Source organism: Ictidomys tridecemlineatus, chromosome 1 (assembly GCF_052094955.1).
Source record: "Ictidomys tridecemlineatus isolate mIctTri1 chromosome 1, mIctTri1.hap1, whole genome shotgun sequence".
Classification (NCBI taxonomy): Eukaryota; Metazoa; Chordata; class Mammalia; order Rodentia; family Sciuridae; genus Ictidomys; species Ictidomys tridecemlineatus.
Window position 1 is genome coordinate 178,608,609 of NC_135477.1, and position 17,557 is coordinate 178,626,165.

The window sequence follows — 17,557 nt, forward strand, 5'->3', positions numbered from 1 at the left end:
CGTGTATGCTGGGAGCCTGGGACTGTCAGGACACTGACCTGTGACCAAGGCAGGGGTCCCGGGCTTCTTGGTCGCACAGTGGGCCGGTCCAGCCTGGGTGGCACTCACACACCACACTGTCCTTCTCCACGGAGCGGCACAGGCCATGCCGGCACACGGTGCAGGACTTGCAGCCTGGTGAGACCCCTGGGGACTGGGGCGGGAGGGCCTTGAAGTCCTGCAGCTCGTTGTTGATACGCACCTCATGGATGCAGCCGTGGAAGCCACCCAGGGGTCGGTCCGCGCCCTGGCGCAAGGCTGAGAGGCCGGTGGAGGTGGGGATGCCTGTGGAAGGGGAGAGGGACAGCCTGAGCCCCTCCTCCTACCTGACTTCCAGGCCCCAGCCCAGTCCTGATTGCGAAGGTGTCCTTCACACGTTCTTAGTTAAAGGCCTCTGCTATTCAGATTGAGATGACGGCCTACACCTGGGCCATATCCTGGGAAAGACCTGCATTCTTGGTCCTGCACTGGGGGCGAAACTTGAATTCAGCTGGGCACAGTGGTGCGTGCCTGTAAATCCCAGTGGCTTGGGAGGCTGAGGCAGGAAGATCACAAGTTCAAAGCCAGCCTCAGTAACTCAGTGAGGCCCTAAGCAACTTAGGGAGGAACAATAAAAAACAAAAAGGACCAGGGATGTGGCCCAGTGGCTAAGTGCCCCTGTGTTCATTTCCCAATACCCACCCCCAACTCCCCTCCCAGAAAAAAAAAAAAAAAGCACTTGACTTTATTGTCAATGCTTAAATATAGAAACTACCCCACAAAAATCCTGTATTTTGATCTTCCTTAGAAAAAATGAGGGGGCAGAGATCAGCACTGCCAATGTGGACCACTGGCTCAATCAAAGGGACCATCAGCTTAGGCAAGGGATGGGTGGTACCAGGTCACCCTGAGGGCCTCCAGACCCTGCGGGAGAACCCAGGGCAGCCCAGCCAGAGTGCGGGAAGGAAGATGCGGAGGGGCAACCCGTCCAGTGGAACTCTGGGTTCAAGGTCCTTTGGCCTTTACTACCCTCTGTGCTTTGTCCCCCTTGTCTGGGTCTGAAAAGGCCGGGTTTGCTTCCCACTAGGTCTGCTTTGGTCTTCTTTCCTGCTCCACTTCTCGCCACCCCCTGCTGGGGACCTGTGGCTGGGCCTGAGGCTGGAAGAGTTGTTTTGGCCAAGAGTGGAGCAGGTGAGGGGGGGGGGAGCAGGAGATGGTGGGGAGCAGGTGAGGGGGTGGAGCAGCTGTCTTCCTCTGGGGGAAACTGTGCTCTGTGTCCCTTCTGGGATGGCTTTGGGTCAGGCGTACTCCCTGGTCCCCTGCACCTGGATGGCCTGTTCCCAGGGCACACTGTGGGCCTGGGCCAGCTCCCTGAGGTGACCTGGGTGGAGTCTCAGGGATCCCTGTGTTGACCAAGCTGCTCTAGTGGCTTTTTATAATGCCCAGGTCGTCGCCTCCTTCAGGAAGTCCTCCCTGCTGGCTTTGTATGGGTGCTGAGAGGGGAGCAGGGGAGCCCTACAGTAGGTCTGGATCTAGCACTGGAGCAGAGGGCCGGAGACGGTGGGGAGGGGGTATTACCTCCAAGGTAGAGGGGGCTGTTGATGCCCACGGCAGGCTGCTTCTGGAGCTTGCCCAGGCTTTTGGGGGCTCCTTTGTCCACCACCAGGTTCAAGGTCTGGTTCAGCATCACCAGCTCCACACTGTGAAACTGCCCATCATTCACTGTCTCCACACTGGGCAGGGAGAGAGGGAAAGAGACAGGTTCAGTGAGGGCCTTCCACAGCCAATATTGGGCTGCAAACTTGGCCTGCATGACTTGCATCTTGTTTTACTTTTTATTTGGAAATAGTTTCAAGATTACATACGCCCCAAATACTTAAATATATTACAGAAAATACTTACTATCCAGGTTCTCCTATTATCCCTATTTATCTCTCTTTACACACATACACACAGTTTTTCTGAATCATTTAAAGGGAAGATACACACACCACAGGCCTTTACCCCCAGATAGCTCAGTCTGTGCTCCCTAAGGACAGGAATGTTTTCTTATGTAAGCACGGCATAGTCATCAACTTGGGAACCACTTAACATTCATACCGTACCTCAGAGCATCTCCTGTTCTAATTTTCCAAAGGATCCAACAGGTCCCTTGTGGCATTTCCCCTTCTAGTACGAGATCCTGTCCAGGGGCAGTTATTCCACCTGGCAATCTTTGTGTTTTTTCTGTCATTCACAGAGCTCGGCACCTCCTTCCTCAGGCCACCTGCATACCACCCGGGCATTATTTACTTGACAAAATTTTGCCTTTGATGGCCCCATTTCCCCCTCAAATACCGGTAAGCCTGTAAGGTTAGCCCTGTTCTAAGAAATATTTTTCAAGAAAAAAGTTTGGCTGTGATTTAAATTTTTTTTTCCCAGTATCCAAAATACATTCTCTTACAGTCAATGTTTCAGTAGTGTGTCTTCATTTCACCTAAATTCATCTCATGGGCTTGCAGGGATATGCATCACACATTTGGAAGTTAAGTGTCTCAACGCCCCTGCCAACTAAGACTTTTGTCCCAAGTACAGAGATGAGAAGGTGGAAGGTCATGGAAATTTCCTGAAGGCCTTACTAAGTGGTTCAGCAGGGACTTGAATGAAGGTACCCTCCGCCCCTTTTCCAGCCTCTGCTGGTGCCAACAAGCACTCATGGAGGGCTTATGGGCACGGCGAGGCATGGTGCTAAGTGGCTCACTCCCATTATGTGACTGTTGAGATAATTCTATGAAGTGGATACTAGATATCCTAATTCACAGAAAAGACACTAAGGCCCAGAGGGGTTAGGTGATCTGTCAGAGGTCACCCAGCTAATACATGCCAGAAACAGTATTCATAGGGAGAACTTTTAACTCCAGAGTTCTGCTGAGGGTTCTGCTGGGAGTTCCCGGGGCTGGGAAGGAGTAGCGATGGTAGATGGCAAGACTCTGGAGATGTGCCACCTCCTTCTTCCCTGAACACAAGGGCTCACTGGGTGGATCGATCTTGCTCATTCAGGTGTGGTGGTCTGTGCACACTCCCTCTCTCCTTGCAATCTCCCAGGGGAATCCTGTAGCCTTCAACAAGAGGGTTCGAGGGAGGGGTGGCACTGATTTCTCAGGTGGGCAGTTTCAGTGAGTGACCCAGATTTAGAAATTTCAGCTGGAGAGAGAGAGAGTGTGTGGGATGTACCCAGGGAAGACAGGCGAGGCAGGGCTGGAGTGGGGAAAGCAGAGCCCATTTTGTCCCTGCTGCTGGGTGGCACCATGGTTAGTCAAGCAGTCATGGAGACAGGCCACCCTGATTCCCTCAGACGCAGGTGTGTGTGGGGGAAAACCTCTCAAAATTATTGTGATGATCAAATCTGAGGAGGACGTGGTCGTGCTCTGCAGACTGTAAATTACTGGGACCATGTGAGCGGTTATCAGTGTTATTTAGAATATTTATACCAACAACCTATCATTGCCTGAAAACATAGGGCTCCTACTTCAGTGCTGATTCTTGGAAGAAAGAGGTGGTGGAGGTGACATGCAGGACCCCAGGACCCACCCACTCAGTGGGCGATCTCTTCTCGCATCTGTTCATCTTCCCACCATTTATCTGCCAATGCTCCCTCCTCTCCACCCATCCACCGCCTCCCCTCCCTCCCCTCCCTCCCCCTTCTGCTTGATCATGCATCCATGATCCATCTGTCCATCCACTTGAGGGTGCATGCAGGCCACACTGTCCTAGGCGCAGGATGGACAGGGCACCTAGAGCTCACACTCCACCTGTCTCAGTCTTTCCTCTAAATCCAATAGCCAGCTTATCTATGCACATCCACAACACAGGGGAGTGGTGGGAAGAGTGGGACTGAGAGAGACCAGCAGGAATCTGGTTCTGATAGGGAGCTGAGCAGCTGCCTGGAGGTGAAGTTGCCTGATTCCAGAAATTCTCCAGCTGCTCCAATCCGTGAGCCCAGGACAAGGCTGAGCCCGGGATCCTTCAGAGAGTTGGTGAGTGTGTACAGGGGGCGGCAGGTGTGCAGGGACCACAGACCCTCACACTCTGCAACCACACGTGCAAGCAGACACACCCTGGACCATCTCTCAGTGACGTTGTCCTGAATGCACGCTGGCTCCTGTGTGAGCGTTCAGTCACTGTGACAAACACCTGAGACAATCCATTAAGGGAAGGAGAGATGGACTTTGGCTCATATTTTCAGAGGTTCTGTCCCTGGCCAGTGGCCCTGCTGCTTTAGGCCTCCAGTGCACAGGACATCATGGCGGGAGAGTGTGGCAGAGGGGGCCTGCTCACCTCACTGTGGTCAGGAAACAGAGAAGAGGAAGGGGCACGCCCCCGTGACCTAACTTCCTCCCTCTAGGCCCCCCCCCAAACGTTCCATACCTTCCCATTAGTGCCACAGACGGGGACCAAGTCATTAACACATGGACCTTTGAAGGACATTCAAGACTGAAGCTATGGCGGCTCCTACCCTAGAGGTGTCTGAATGGACGCCGGCAGCCGCCTGTCCTGGAGGCTCTGGGCAGGCAGGCGGTCTTGGTGTTTCCTTGGTGCTGAGGTCTAGGGCGCAGGGTAGCTCTTTCCTATTCTGGACACACACAGCCACGCTGAGCACACACCACTGGCTCCTTCCTGGCTGCTGGCTCCAATCCTTCTCTCTTCTCTGCTTTCTGAGGTCTCAGCCCAGGGCCTGTGCGTGGCCTCGAAGGCAACTGTCCTGGAGACAGTGGTTTGGCAGTTGCTGCGGCAGCAGAGAGCTGTGGCTGCCAGCTCCTGTCCCAGACAAAGAGCTGGGCTCTCGAGGGCCCAAGAGCCTGGCTTTCCAGAGGAGTTGCAGACAGGCCCCTTCTCCTGCCAGTTCATGCTCAGGGGTGAGGATCTATCACCCTGGCTCCTTCCACTTCTGTGAGCTCAGTTTCTGTTTGAACACAATGAGTTTTGAACTCGTTTTTCACTGGGCCTTAGTGGGCAGTGCAAGATCCTTAGAAGCTCTCAGGAACTGTGGAAATGGTGACTTCCTCCTCCATGATGTGGGCGTGGAGGAGCCAAGTCTGGGTGTGGCAGAGACTGGGAGCGCAGCTTGGTGGACCGTAACAGAGCCTGTCTGCTGGGTTCTCAACTCCACAGCCATGGGGGATTTGAGAGTCTATCATTTCACTGATTTGTCACCACCTCTGAGGAGGGTACTCTTGTGGGCTCCCTATTATATAGAGATGGAACCTAAAGACCTTGACCAAGACCACAATGCTTGAAAGTGGTGGAACTGAGGACTGATTCCAACCCAAAGCTCTCATGGCCACATCCACGTCAACAAATGCTCATGGGTTGACAGGTCACCTTCTTCCAGGCACATCTGAACCAGGGGCGCCTATCATGCCCAAAGCCAGTGCTTTTCAAGCTGTGGGTTCCATAGGCCTGGGATGTACTGTGCTGGAAGTTCTGATTCTTTACCATCTCTTCCAAATCAGTTGGTTTCATTTCTGTCTTTTAAAAAAATACAGAATTCTTGGCCTTAAAGATAAAATATAAATGGGAAGAAGGCTTTTCTGCTTTCAAAGAAGAGAAAAAAATTGAAAAGACACAACAAAAACCTAGTGTTTAGTTTAAAAGAAATGGCCACACTGTGTTCCAAGCCCTGGTAATCGGTCCCCTAGAGACATATGTAGGGATGTCAGGAGAAGACAGGGCCCTGGGAGTCTTCCTCATCATCCACTGAGTCAGACAGAACTGGCATCAAGTGCCAGATGGCAGAGCTGGCTGGAAGGCTCCTGCAGGGGCTGGGGTGAGCACGCCCATAGGCCAGAGTGGCCTGTGGGGTCCTCTTCTGCCTTAACAACAATGGTGGGTGGGCACGTGTTGAGGGCTTGGTGGGGCGAGGGGTGGTAGAGCCAGGAGCAGGGCAGCTATGCAAAGCACAGGACTAGCCTTCTCTCCCTGAGCACTCTCAACCCCAAGGTGGGGCCGCACTTTTTTCTCTATTTGGAAAAGGGAGACGCCAGGCCCAGAGATTAAGATGCTCCATATTACAGTGGAAACAGCAGAGGCAGGACTTAAATCCATGTTCCCAGCCAAGGGACCTGAGGCCACTGTGCCAGGAAGGGGATTATGAGGGTGGTCAATCCTCCAGGTGCTGGAGGCCCTTACCTGTATGCTGAGTGTGACCAGTAGGTGGCGACAGAGCTCCGCAGGAACAGAGTCCCTGGGCTTTAGTTAGGCAGCAGCCTGAGACTTAGGTCCCACTGCAGCCAGCCCCACTGCTGTACCCTAGGGACAGGTCATGCTTTCTTCTGGCTCTGGGCCCAGCACGGAGGGAGAGCAGGCTTGGGTGGACACCTATCCTGGGTTTGACCCCAACTCTGCCACTTACTGGCCTCCTCTGAGTAGTAGGCTTCTCATCCCCCTGAAGAGGAGTGATGGTTTGCCTGGGGCCTGTGCAGAGGACCACGAAGGCCTTGAGAGTAAATGGAATGGTGGTAATTACGGCTCTAGGAGCATGTGCCACACCAGGCAGAGCTTGCTTGCATATACTGTTTTTTTAAAGAGTCGAACATTTAAAAACTGGGATATTTACCCAAACCTCAAATTTCCAGCCCCTCCTGGTGCTCAGAATCCTTCGTGGTCGCATCTGCTGAAGCTGAGGTCATCTGCCCTCACATGAGGCTGCCTCCTCCAGGCTGCCGCAGTCTCCACTGCTCCTTAGTGCACTCCCATCTACAGTCCCACGTCTGCTCCTTGCTGGGCCCCTGGCCTCGCAGACGGGTGAGCTTGCCTCTGACAAATCTGGCTCTGAGCATCAGCGAAGTCTGTCCCCTTCTGGGGCAGGGAGTGGCTCAGGTGGGCTTTTCTGTGTCTTTGCGTCTTGTGCCTTCACCACCTCCCGTGACCACAGTTGGGCAGGCCAACAAAGCAGGCACCGGCAGGAGGGAGCCCCTGGAAGCCAGCTGCTCCAGCTCTGTAAATCTGCTGGCTGCTCACCCTTGCCCTGGCCTGGCTCATGGGCGTCTCTGGCTGTAGGAGTCTGCAGCTGCCAACTCCATGGGTGAGCCCTGGCATGGCTCCCTGGCTCACGCCCCAAGGCTGAGGTGGCAGGCTGGTGCCAAGAGGTCACTGTAGTCACTCTGAGGAGATCCGGTTCTATTGGCTGGCATGACCTCCTGAGCTCCTCCCAGCTGTCACGTCAGCCTGTGCCCTTCATCCTCTGATGGTGACCCCTCCCAGGGCTTTTCCTGGTCTGTGGAGATGCTCCTCAGTGTGGAGAAGCCTCTGGAACACTGCCTCCTCTCCAGGGACCCTTCCCCGTCCCAGAAAAGTATCTGCTCCTTCTTCAGAAGTGTCCCCACCGCGTGCTGCGGTGTCTCCAAGGACATCTGTTTGCTTCTCCCCAGATAACTGCTGCTTCTTTAACCCATAAAGTCCCATTTCTGGAACACCTGAACAATTTACATTGAGCAACAAACACCTTAGGGTAACTTTGAAACACATATTTGTGTTTGTAGAGTTCTAATATTTTAAGAAAAGTAATTGGTAAATGATTTGTGATAATATTCATTAAAATTATTGCTATCACTAATATTATTAATGCTATTATACCAATAAGCTCTAGGTTATTATTATTTCCAACATACTTTAATATACCTTTGTTGATTTCATTGAAATATTCACAGATTGGAAACATGGGGGTGTAATGTGCTGAGTTGTGTCTTCCTCTTGAGCCTGTGTGTGCCTGATTCCATGTCTCCTACTCTGGGCCTGCGTCTGGCCCAAACGAGGTGCTTGGTTGTGTTTTTTGAGTCAATGGAAGAGTGGAAGAGAATACTATAGGTTGAACTTCCCTAATCAAAAAATACAGAACTCAAAAATACTTCAAAATCTGAAAATTTGTGAGCACTCACTGATGTCAAAAGCAGCAATTTCCAAACCTGATCTCATGTGATGCATCACAGTCAAAATACAGGAACAATAAAAATTACCTTTGGTTAGTGAGGCCCTAAGTCACTTAGTGAGACCCTGTCTCAAAATAAAAAATAAAAAGTGTTGGGATGGGGCTCAGTGGTTAAGCATCCCAGGGTTCAACTCCCAGTACCAAAAACCAAAACAAACAAACAACAACAACGAATTACCTTTGGGCTGAGTAAGGTGTATACATTTTGGATTTAGACTTGAGACCCATGCCCGAGATAGCTCCTTATGTATAAGCCAATATTTCACAATCTGAAAACTGTCTGAAATCTAACACATTTCTGGCTCCAACCATTTGGAGAAGGGATACTTAATCTGGCCTGGGACAAAAACAAAAACAGGGCTGCCTCAGAGAAAAGGATTTGGAAGCAAAACTACTTCAATGTGGGATTTCTGGAGCCCGGGGCTCCTTACAACCGAGAGCTGAAGGGCCGTGAAGATCGTCCCCCAGCTGGCGTGGGGCTCCAGGCCGGGGTTTCCTGGATGCGCATCACTGGATCTTCCCATGGAGAAGCCTGGCATGCCTCTGTGCCACGTCTCAGACAGGAGCGCTCTCAGCATGCTGCCAGCACCTCCTGTGTTTGTAGGTGACTAAGCCACAGCACCACGGCCAAGGTCAGCTGGGGAGGGGGCTCCCCTCAGGAGGCCCAGGCTCTGCAGGGGCCTGGCTGCACTGGAAGCTGGCCCCGCCTCCTCAACAGGTCTGTGTCCAGCTCAGGAGGCCAAGCACCGTCCCAACCTTCAGCAGTGCCTAGGAGGGCCTCCTGAGGTGTCCATAGCGCACAGTGGGGGAGCTGGGGCATGAGGCAGGTCACTTGCCTACACCCAGGTCTGTGTGGCACCAGAGGCTTTTTGCCAGGCACGTGTGGGTTGTTGGTGGCCCTGCTCCCCTGGCTTTCTGTCCTCCCATTTGGAGCAGGGCCACTGGTTCCAGGAAGAGATGTCAGGAGGTCTCGTCTCCAGGGAGCACTAAGGCCACAGGACGAGTTGCTTCTCCATATCCACTGACCCAGTCCTCCCCACCCGGGATGTTTCTGGTGCTTCCGGCCCTCCAGGCTAGTCTTCCCATCTGGCTGATGCCCCTGTCCTGCCTCTTGTCTTTGCTGCTGTCCCAGCCTGGCGTGCCACCTCTTCTCTGCTCCTCCCAGCCTGGCGTGCCACCTCTTCTCTGCTCATACTAGTTCCTCGCCTTCATCAAGATGCAGCTTAAGCTGGGCGCCATGACGCACACCTGTAATCCCAGTGGCAGGAGGATTGCCAGTTCAAAGCCAGCCTCAGCAAAAAGTGAGGCACTAAGCAACTCAGTGAGACCCTGTCTCTAAATAAAACACAAAATAGGGCTGGGGATGTGGCTCAGTGGTCGAGGGCCCCAGAGTTCCTTCCCCATACCAAAAAAAAAAAAAAAAAAAGAAAGAAAAAGATGCAACTCAACTCAACTGGCTGCTTCTCCAGTGACTTCCCACGTGTGAACTGGTGGTCCTCAGACCTACGCATCGGAATCACTTGGAAGGGTTCTTAAAACACAGATCTGTTGGGGACAAGCCCCACCCTCACATGGGCCCAGGTGTTGGATTCAGAAGTGCTGGGGCAGATTCTGCATTTCTACTACTCCCAGGCACCAGCTGCTGCCTCGGGGCCACACTCAGAACCACTTTTTTTTTTTTTTTCCCCCATTACTGTTTTTGGTGTTGGGGATGCCCCCCAGGGTCCTGTGCCTGTTAGGCAAACACCCTGCCACCAAGCCACATTCCCAGCCAGACCACAGGTTGTAACCAGAGGTTTTCACACTGGGTTTGTTGGAGGAGAATCTGGGGCCTGAATGGTTAGGGTGAGAACGTGGCTCCATGCCCGGCCCCCACGGCACTTTGGCCTCTATGCATTTAATACTCTTGAGTTCAATATCAAGTTTCAACTGAAGAAAAGGTTTAGTTGGGGGGAAGAGGAAGTCCAACTATTTCTTCTCTTCACCAACCCCAATGGAACACGCTCCTGTCTCCATGGCGAAGAGCATGGCTCTACTTTGTTGTGGGATTTCCCCAAGTTCTGCTTCTGGTCCACTAGTGGGGTTTTTTTAAAATATTTTTTTAGCTGTGTAGACATTTATTTTATTCATTAACTTATACATGGTGCTGAGAATTGAACCCAGTGCCTCACATATGCTAGGCAAGCGCTCTACCACTGAACCACAGTCTCAGCTCCCACTAGTGGTTTTCACAATTTGGGGGTAACAAAGACATCTAAAAATTCTAGTAGTTACTTTTAAGAATTATTATAAAGGCATTTGTAACTAAAATTATTATTTTATATTTTATCTCTTTAGTACTGGTTTCAGGTTTAGTAGTTCTTTTAAATTTGAGAATTTTTGCACAGACTTTACCTGTTGAACATCACTTATCCAAAATGCTCTGAAAATTTTTTGAGTGTTATGTTGGCACTAAGGAAATTTCAGATTTTGGAGAATTTCAGATTTTCCCATCACCGGGGGAAGGTGTGCCCTTGAAGGGGATATTGGCACACCAGCCCCTTCCTCTCATTCTCCCTCTGCTCCCCCACTACCAAGACACCAGCTGCTTGCTTTACATACTCCCTGTGATGGTGTGCTGCCAATGCACAGGCCCAAAGTGACGTGGCCAAGCAACCATGTACTGAAACCTCTACAACTGTCAGCCAAAATACACTTTTCCTTTTTATAAGTTGATTTCCTCAGGCATTTTGTTACAGTAGTGGAAAGCTGACTAGCACAAGGTGACTGTGTTCTGAAGTTGTCCTTCAGGGCAATTTGAAAGTCACTGAAGCAGTGGCCCTGTTTCCCAGTGCTCTTGAATGTCTTTCCCTTGTATTGCATGCTAATTGCCCCGTTTTCTTTCTTAAACTAATAAAAGATTAGAATGACATTTTGAAAAGGGCGTCTCATTAAGCAGTCTCATTCCCATTGGAGAACCTGGCTCCATGCACAGTAGCCAGCTGGCCATTTATCTTATGGTAATGAGGTGTCATCTTCCCGCTCCAGCCTGCCTTCCTGGCCTGCCTCTGCCTTCAGTGCTGCCCTTCTCCCTCCCACCTGCCACTCTGTGCAGGAAGTGTGTGTGTGCGCGCACACATGCGTGGTGGGGTATCAGCTTCACCCTGGCTGCTCTGGTGTGGAGGTGAATGGTGGCTGGGGGCGTGGTCCTCACCTGTACACCGTGGTTGGAGGGGAGCTCAGGCTGTCATAGACCAGCCTCACATGGCCCTGGTACAGCTCCAGCGCCAGGGGATCATTGTCTCCCTTGTAGAGAAGGATGCCATTGTCCTTGTCAGTGGCCACCTGGAGGGAGGGCCGGGCACGTGGGTTAGGGCTTACCTGAGATCAACCTCTCCCACCCCTCTCCCCAGCACCCTCTTCCAGATGGCTGCTTCTGGGGGTACTTTAAGATACACCAGCTTCTGGGCTTCACTCGGAGTGAGCTCACATGAATCTCATGTGGCAGGTAGGTTAAAACTCCTCCAGGGGATTCTGAAATACTGCCAAGGCTGAGCACCAGGGGGCGCTCCTGTGCCCGCCCTGCACTCATGGCCCGCACCTGTGTAGCTGTGAATGGGATGTGAAGCAGGGAAGTCTGACAGGACCCTGGAGGTCTGGGGTTGGACCCAGCAGTCAGGTCTCTGGGTGGAGCTGGGGGTCCAGGGACAATGACAGGTAGAGCTTCCTTCCTGTTTGGGCCAGGCCAAGCCTCAGCTGAGGGGCCTGCCCACAGGCTGCAAGCTCCGCCAGGTGAGAAGTCTGAACACTGTGTCAATGCAACCCCAGCACCTCTAGATGTTTGTTGAGCAGTATTCCCCCATAAACTACAACTTTAACCTGGGCTAATCGGCCATAACCAGAAAGAGAACCGACCCCAGTGAGTGCCCAGCAGCACCCAAACCCAGGGGCAGGGGCCACTACCTGGTCAGCACCATCCTGGTACGTCTCTGGGTCTCCTCCTCCATGAGGAGCCTGCAGGTGGGGCCTGTTCTTTGCGTATCCTCCACCTTTCCTGCCCACACCCACCTCCAGAACAGCATTTAGCTTAACCAGAAATATAGTCCAGAATACATGGGCTCAGGTCCAAAGCATGGAACCTGAACGAAGCTACTGGGAAAAGAAATTGTTCACCCTGAATGGGTTTCCACTCCCTGAACGTGTTGTGTGTTTGTCCTCTGGGCCTCTGCACTTGCTGAGCAATCTGCTGGTCCTCTCCAGTCTGCGTTCACCCTGTTCCCTTGGCCTCCACTCTTCTACATTTCATCAGAAAACTCCTACTCATCCTTCACCTCTCAGCCTGGGCATCACCGCCTCTGAGAAGCCTTCCCTGATTCTCCCTGCAGAATGGGATTGCTGCCCCTTCAGCACATTCCCACAGTGACCTGTGTGCCGCTGTCTCTCTCCTTGCCCTCCTGGATGGTCAAGGTGCTTTTACTGTTTTATCTATGATTGAATCCCCGCTTCTCAGCAGTATCTGTATATAATAGTTGAACTGCCATTTGCAGTGAGAGCTGGTCAGGAGGCATCTAGAAATCTATCTAGACAGAGCGAGTCCTGCTTCCCCAAAGCTGGATGCTGTCCTGGATGATTTTTTTGGGGAAGGAGCAGAACTGCTAAGACATGAGGCATCCTGGTGGTTCTCTGGTACAGCTGCAGCACCAGGGCACCATTGTCTCCCTTGTAGAGAAGGATGCTGTTGTCAATTCAGGGACTGGGGGCAAACTGGGTCCTTCCAAGGGCAGAACGGGGCCAGGCGCACCTGCAGAGAGATGTTGGCCTGGGGCCGGACCTTGGCGGAGGCCAGTTCCACGTAGGAGTCCTTGCCCACGAAGTTCACAGTGATGAGCTTCTCGCATCTGGGGCCAGCAAAGCCCGGGGGACAGCGGCAGGTGGGCTCCTGCTGCACCACGATGCACTGAGCCCCGTTCTGGCACTCGTACTGGTCACAGGGGCTGGTCTGCAGCAGAACCATGGGCGGGGGGTGCTCGCAGAAGAGTCCACTGGTGGGAGGGGAGGGAAGCATGGGGGGAGCACGGGGCAGAGGGGGGAGAAGAGACACTCAGTTACTGACAAGGAGCCTCTGGCAGAGAGCCCGTGAGATGGGGGGAGACAGTTCCAGGGTCTAGTTCCAGCCCTGCCACTACCTGGGGCGAGTCCTTTTTTTTTTTTTTTCTTTAAGTCCAAGTTTTCCCATTTTTAAAGTAACTGAGTCAGACAGGTCCCGAAATGTCAGTGTCATCAGAATGTGTGGGGTGAATTGTCAATTGTTCCTGTTCATGGATGGTGAAGGGATAAACAAATGCATGTCGCCCAGTGAGATGCTGCTGGCCCTTATGGGGGAAGGGAGTCCTGACAGGTGCTACAGCAGGTGGGCCTGGGAACAGGACGTTGAGCGAAATAAGCCAGACACGAAGGGTAACAGGTTCTAATCACGTGGGCTCCCTGGAGTGAACAGGGAGGAATGCAGGGCTGTTGTTTAATGAAACAGTTTTGCAAGAGGCAAAAGTTCTCGAGATGGATGTTGGTGATGGCCACACCACAAGGTGAATGTGCTTAATGCCTCTGAGCTCTATCCTTAAAAATATGTAAGGTGGTAAATTTTGTTATGTATATTTTATCATGATTTTTTAAAAAAAGTACAGACTTTCTAGCCCCCTTTTTTTTCTATTTTAATTTTTCTAAATTTTAATTCAGTAGCTCTGACGTGGGGCACAGGAATCAATATTTTCACGAGCCTCGGATGCAGAGGGTCTCAGTCCAGCTTTTAGAAACTCTGGCCTTGAGAACTCTGTGGCTCCTTCTAGGCTCAGGACCTTAGAGTCTATGTGCAAAGCTTATTTGCACATTTTAGGTTTATGCCATCTGGTGAGCACTGGTAGGCATGGCACTGGTGTCCAGTCTGACCCCCATTGACCCTTTCCTCCCGGCTCTGCTAGTCAGTATAGGAGCTGGACCGGGAGCCCAGGCTTCTCCTTCCACATCCCCCACAGACATTCAGCCGCTGGCCCAGGCCTCCCCTTTCCTCTGGCTTCATTGATTCCACAGACTGTTCCAAGCCCTCCCACTGACCTCCCCTTTTCTGCCACTGGGACACCACTATGTTTGTGTTCTCCAACCTACAAGTCAGACCCCAGCCACGTGGGCAGGTGGCTCCACCACCCTGCAATCTGGGCTCCAAGATGGTGGCGTCCTCCCTTAAACGGCATCACATGCAAGCCTGACACATGGGCTGGGACCTAAGTCCACTCTAAGAAGTTCCTTTTGGTAGCTTTAGGGACTGTCACCGTCCTGAGGAGGCTCTCTGCCATACCTGAAGCCCTGGGGGCAGATGCACGTGTAGCCATTGACTGCGTCCACACACTGGGCTCCATGGCGACACTTGTGAGCCGTGCAGTCGTCATTGTCTGTCTCACAGAGCTTCCCGCTGTAGCCAGGGACGCATTCGCACCTGGAACACAGGCAGTGTGAAGCTACTCTTAGGCCTGCGCAGTTTCCCGGCCTGGCTCCTGTCCCCCCCACCCCAGGGCCTCCCTCCCCTTGTCCACTCAAGTTCTTAAGGTTCTGCCTGGCCTGGCTTCACTCGGGTACCACTCGTGGTCACAGCCTCCGATCCACACCATTGAGGCCTGTCTGCTTCATGTGGGGGGTGGGGGGGGGAATGTTTCTAGGAGCCAGACTGAGGGCCACGGGTGGGACCACACAGCTTTTGGCGTGGTTCTGCCACCTTCTCCCTAGAATTGACCTTCAGGACTGTGTCAGGCACTGTGCTAAGCACATGCCAGAGTGTCACATTGAGTCCTCCCAGGACCCTGAAAAGGAGGGTCTATCATCAGGAAGAAGACAGAGCTCAGAGAGCTGAAGTCACTCCTGTGTCCTGCATGGAGCGACAGTTTACACTATGTGTCAGACGCGGTTCTAAGTGCATTGACCATTCATGACCTGTGTTTTGGTTTCTTCATCTTTAAATACAGTTGATGATAAATAATAAATGAAATGCTTTGTCGGGGGAGGGCTCAGCATACTGTGGTCCACACCTCTGCTACCATGGGAAACCTGGCCCTGGAAAGATTGTGTCTTTGAATTCTCCCGAATTCAAAAGAGACCTGGAGAGTAGCTCAAGCCCTCTGACCTTGCCCAGAGCTGTAACAACTGCCCAACACTTCACAGGATCAAATCCAGCCTTTTAAGTATGGAGTTCAGGGCTATGGATAAGGTCTTTATCAGCAATTAGGGAAGTTATTCACACTTCCAAACTAAGCAGTGAGGTTTGGAGGCCAATGTGTTTACATTCTTCTTTTTTTATTTTATATATTCTCTAGCCCTCTCCACACTAGCACTGTCAAACCTATTAATTTATTTTTTGGTACTGAGGACTGAATCCAGGGGTGCTCTACTACTGGGCTACACTTCCAGCACTTTAAATTTTTTTTTGACACAGGATCTCATTAAGTTGACTGGCTGGCCTCAAATTTGTCATCCTCCTGCCTTAACCTCCTGAGTTGCTGAGATTACAGGTGACACTATACCTGGCCACATCTCAAATTTTATCAAGCCTATAAAACAATTAGGGATCTTGCTAAAGTGTAGCTTCTGATTCAGGGAGTCTGAGCAGGGCCAGGGGATCAGCGGTCCCAGCAAGCTTCCATGTGTGGTTGCTGCTGCTGGTTGGGGGACTTCATTCCCTGCAGCCAGGATCTAGACAACACTACTTCATCCAGAGAAGAAAGAGGCTGGTGACACCCTACATTTCCTATTGCTTCCAAATGTCTTGCCTGTATCTTTCTTCAAGTTAAAGTGAAAGGTTAATGCAATTTTAGTATCTGTTGGATCCATTCATTGTGGACCAGGGGGAGAAAACAGTGACACTCTTGTTTGCAGGACATCTGGAGTCTGGATTTAACTGAGAAACTGGCCAGGCATGGGGGGGCCTGAGTCCACGCCTTTCTAGGCCTGTCTCCAGGAGATTTGCTTTACCCCGCTGTGCCTCGTGGACTGTGGGAAGTAGTTGTGCATTCTGAGATTGTTGGGTGTTCCATGAGAATGCTCCCTGCCTGGCTCAGAGCAAGTTCTCAGTGTGTGCCGATCACTGTGATCTTTGTGTTTATGATTATTTTCAGTGTTTATGGGCAGGTCCTATCTGCCCTCTGCTGAGACCTCATTAGAAGAGCATACCAGGAGATCTCCAAGGATATATATCTTCCCACTTAGGCAAAGGCCGCACTGACCGCATTTTTCTTGCTAACACTCTTCTAGGCTGCCATGGGATATGAGTTGCTTGCTGATGGGAGGGGAGGGGGATAAGATGATACAATGTTGCACTGGAGAAAGGATTATTGATTTAAATGCATTTGAATAAAAAGCTAACATTATTGAGCTGCTCAGTAGACCTTTTCAAGATAGTGTCTCCAAGGAGACATTGCAGTTAAATAAAATATCCTAGACTGTGAAAGCCTGACTGGTTTCTTTCACTTCTCCATTGTCCTAGAACTCAAGGGGTCTTGGTTACAATACAGAGTGAGATTTCAAGGAACAAGTCCAGAGGCTCATGAGAACCCCTAACTCCCTAGCATTCCTAAGAGACGGGGCAGTGCAGCACTGAGTTCCAGAGGCAGGTCCCTCATCCTAAGGGAGCTCAGTAGAAATATTTCTGGTGTCAGCTGAGGGCACATCCTGGGATTCCCAGCTGCCCTGGTCTCTGCCTGCTCCCCTGCACCATGATCCTGGGTGTTAGAGGCTCCCTCTGCTCCTAGACAGAGCCTGCTGGGGAGGAGAGGAAGCAACTGTGTGTGGAAAGGAGTTTCGGGGACAGGGCGAGCATTCTTGGCTGCAGGATTCCACCATCCTATCAATGTCAGAGACTTCCAGGTCTTGAGGGTCTAAGCATCCTCTCCAGAAGAAACACTGGCACCAGTTTTCATGATGGAGGGCGAGGGGAGAAGGTGGGAAGAGAGCCTTAGGAGGAATTCCCAGGAGTGCCATTGGTTTCTCAGGCTTGTGAACTGGGTGGCCCTCTCCTGAGGAAGCCTCTCCCTCCACCTCAGAATTGCTCATGTGCTTCTCTTACACCTATTGGCTCTGCTGCTCACTGTGGAGACGGCTCCACCAATGGCTGTGGCTGCTGAATCCAGCTGGGGCTCCTGTCCCCCAACTCCCTTCCTCCTAAGTGTGCAAGCTGGCAAACCTTCTGTAGCCCCAGGTAAGATGGCCCGGAAAGCTGTGCCCTGGGAAGACCACCCAACACCCTTCACACTTTGTTTCCTCTGAGCAACATTTTTAGCTCTGGAAAGAAGAGATGTGGAGAGAGAGAGAGAGAGAGAGAGAGAGAGAGAGAGAGAGAGAGAGAGAGAGAGAGAGAGACGGAGGGAGGGGAGGTGAGGAGAGGGAAGAAGAGGCAACGAAAGAGAGGAAAAGGAGGAAGGAAAGGAAAGAGAACATCTCTCTCTCCTTCTCTATTGGCAGAGATGAGAGACAGACATACAAGACAGAGACACTCACATAGGGAAAAGGGAAGCCTGAGAGACTTGGACCATGGCTGAGCCAGATCCAGAGGAG

At 51.9% G+C, this 17,557-nt stretch overlaps 1 protein-coding gene across 4 annotated transcripts in view; it reads right to left on the reverse strand.

The window, feature by feature from the left end:
- Positions 1 to 17,557, reverse strand: part of Slit3 (slit guidance ligand 3) — a 583,956-nt gene that overhangs the window by 34,758 nt on the left and 531,641 nt on the right. For all 4 annotated transcript variants that reach the window (XM_078052276.1, XM_078052277.1, XM_078052275.1 and 1 more), the window contains exons 30-34: positions 14,316 to 14,453; positions 12,765 to 13,005; positions 11,178 to 11,308; positions 1,597 to 1,751; positions 39 to 324 (exon numbers count right to left, since the gene is read on the reverse strand). In XM_078052276.1, coding sequence (XP_077908402.1) covers positions 39 to 324; positions 1,597 to 1,751; positions 11,178 to 11,308; positions 12,765 to 13,005; positions 14,316 to 14,453 — 951 coding nt within the window. The remainder of the gene's footprint in view (positions 1 to 38; positions 325 to 1,596; positions 1,752 to 11,177; positions 11,309 to 12,764; positions 13,006 to 14,315; positions 14,454 to 17,557) is intronic.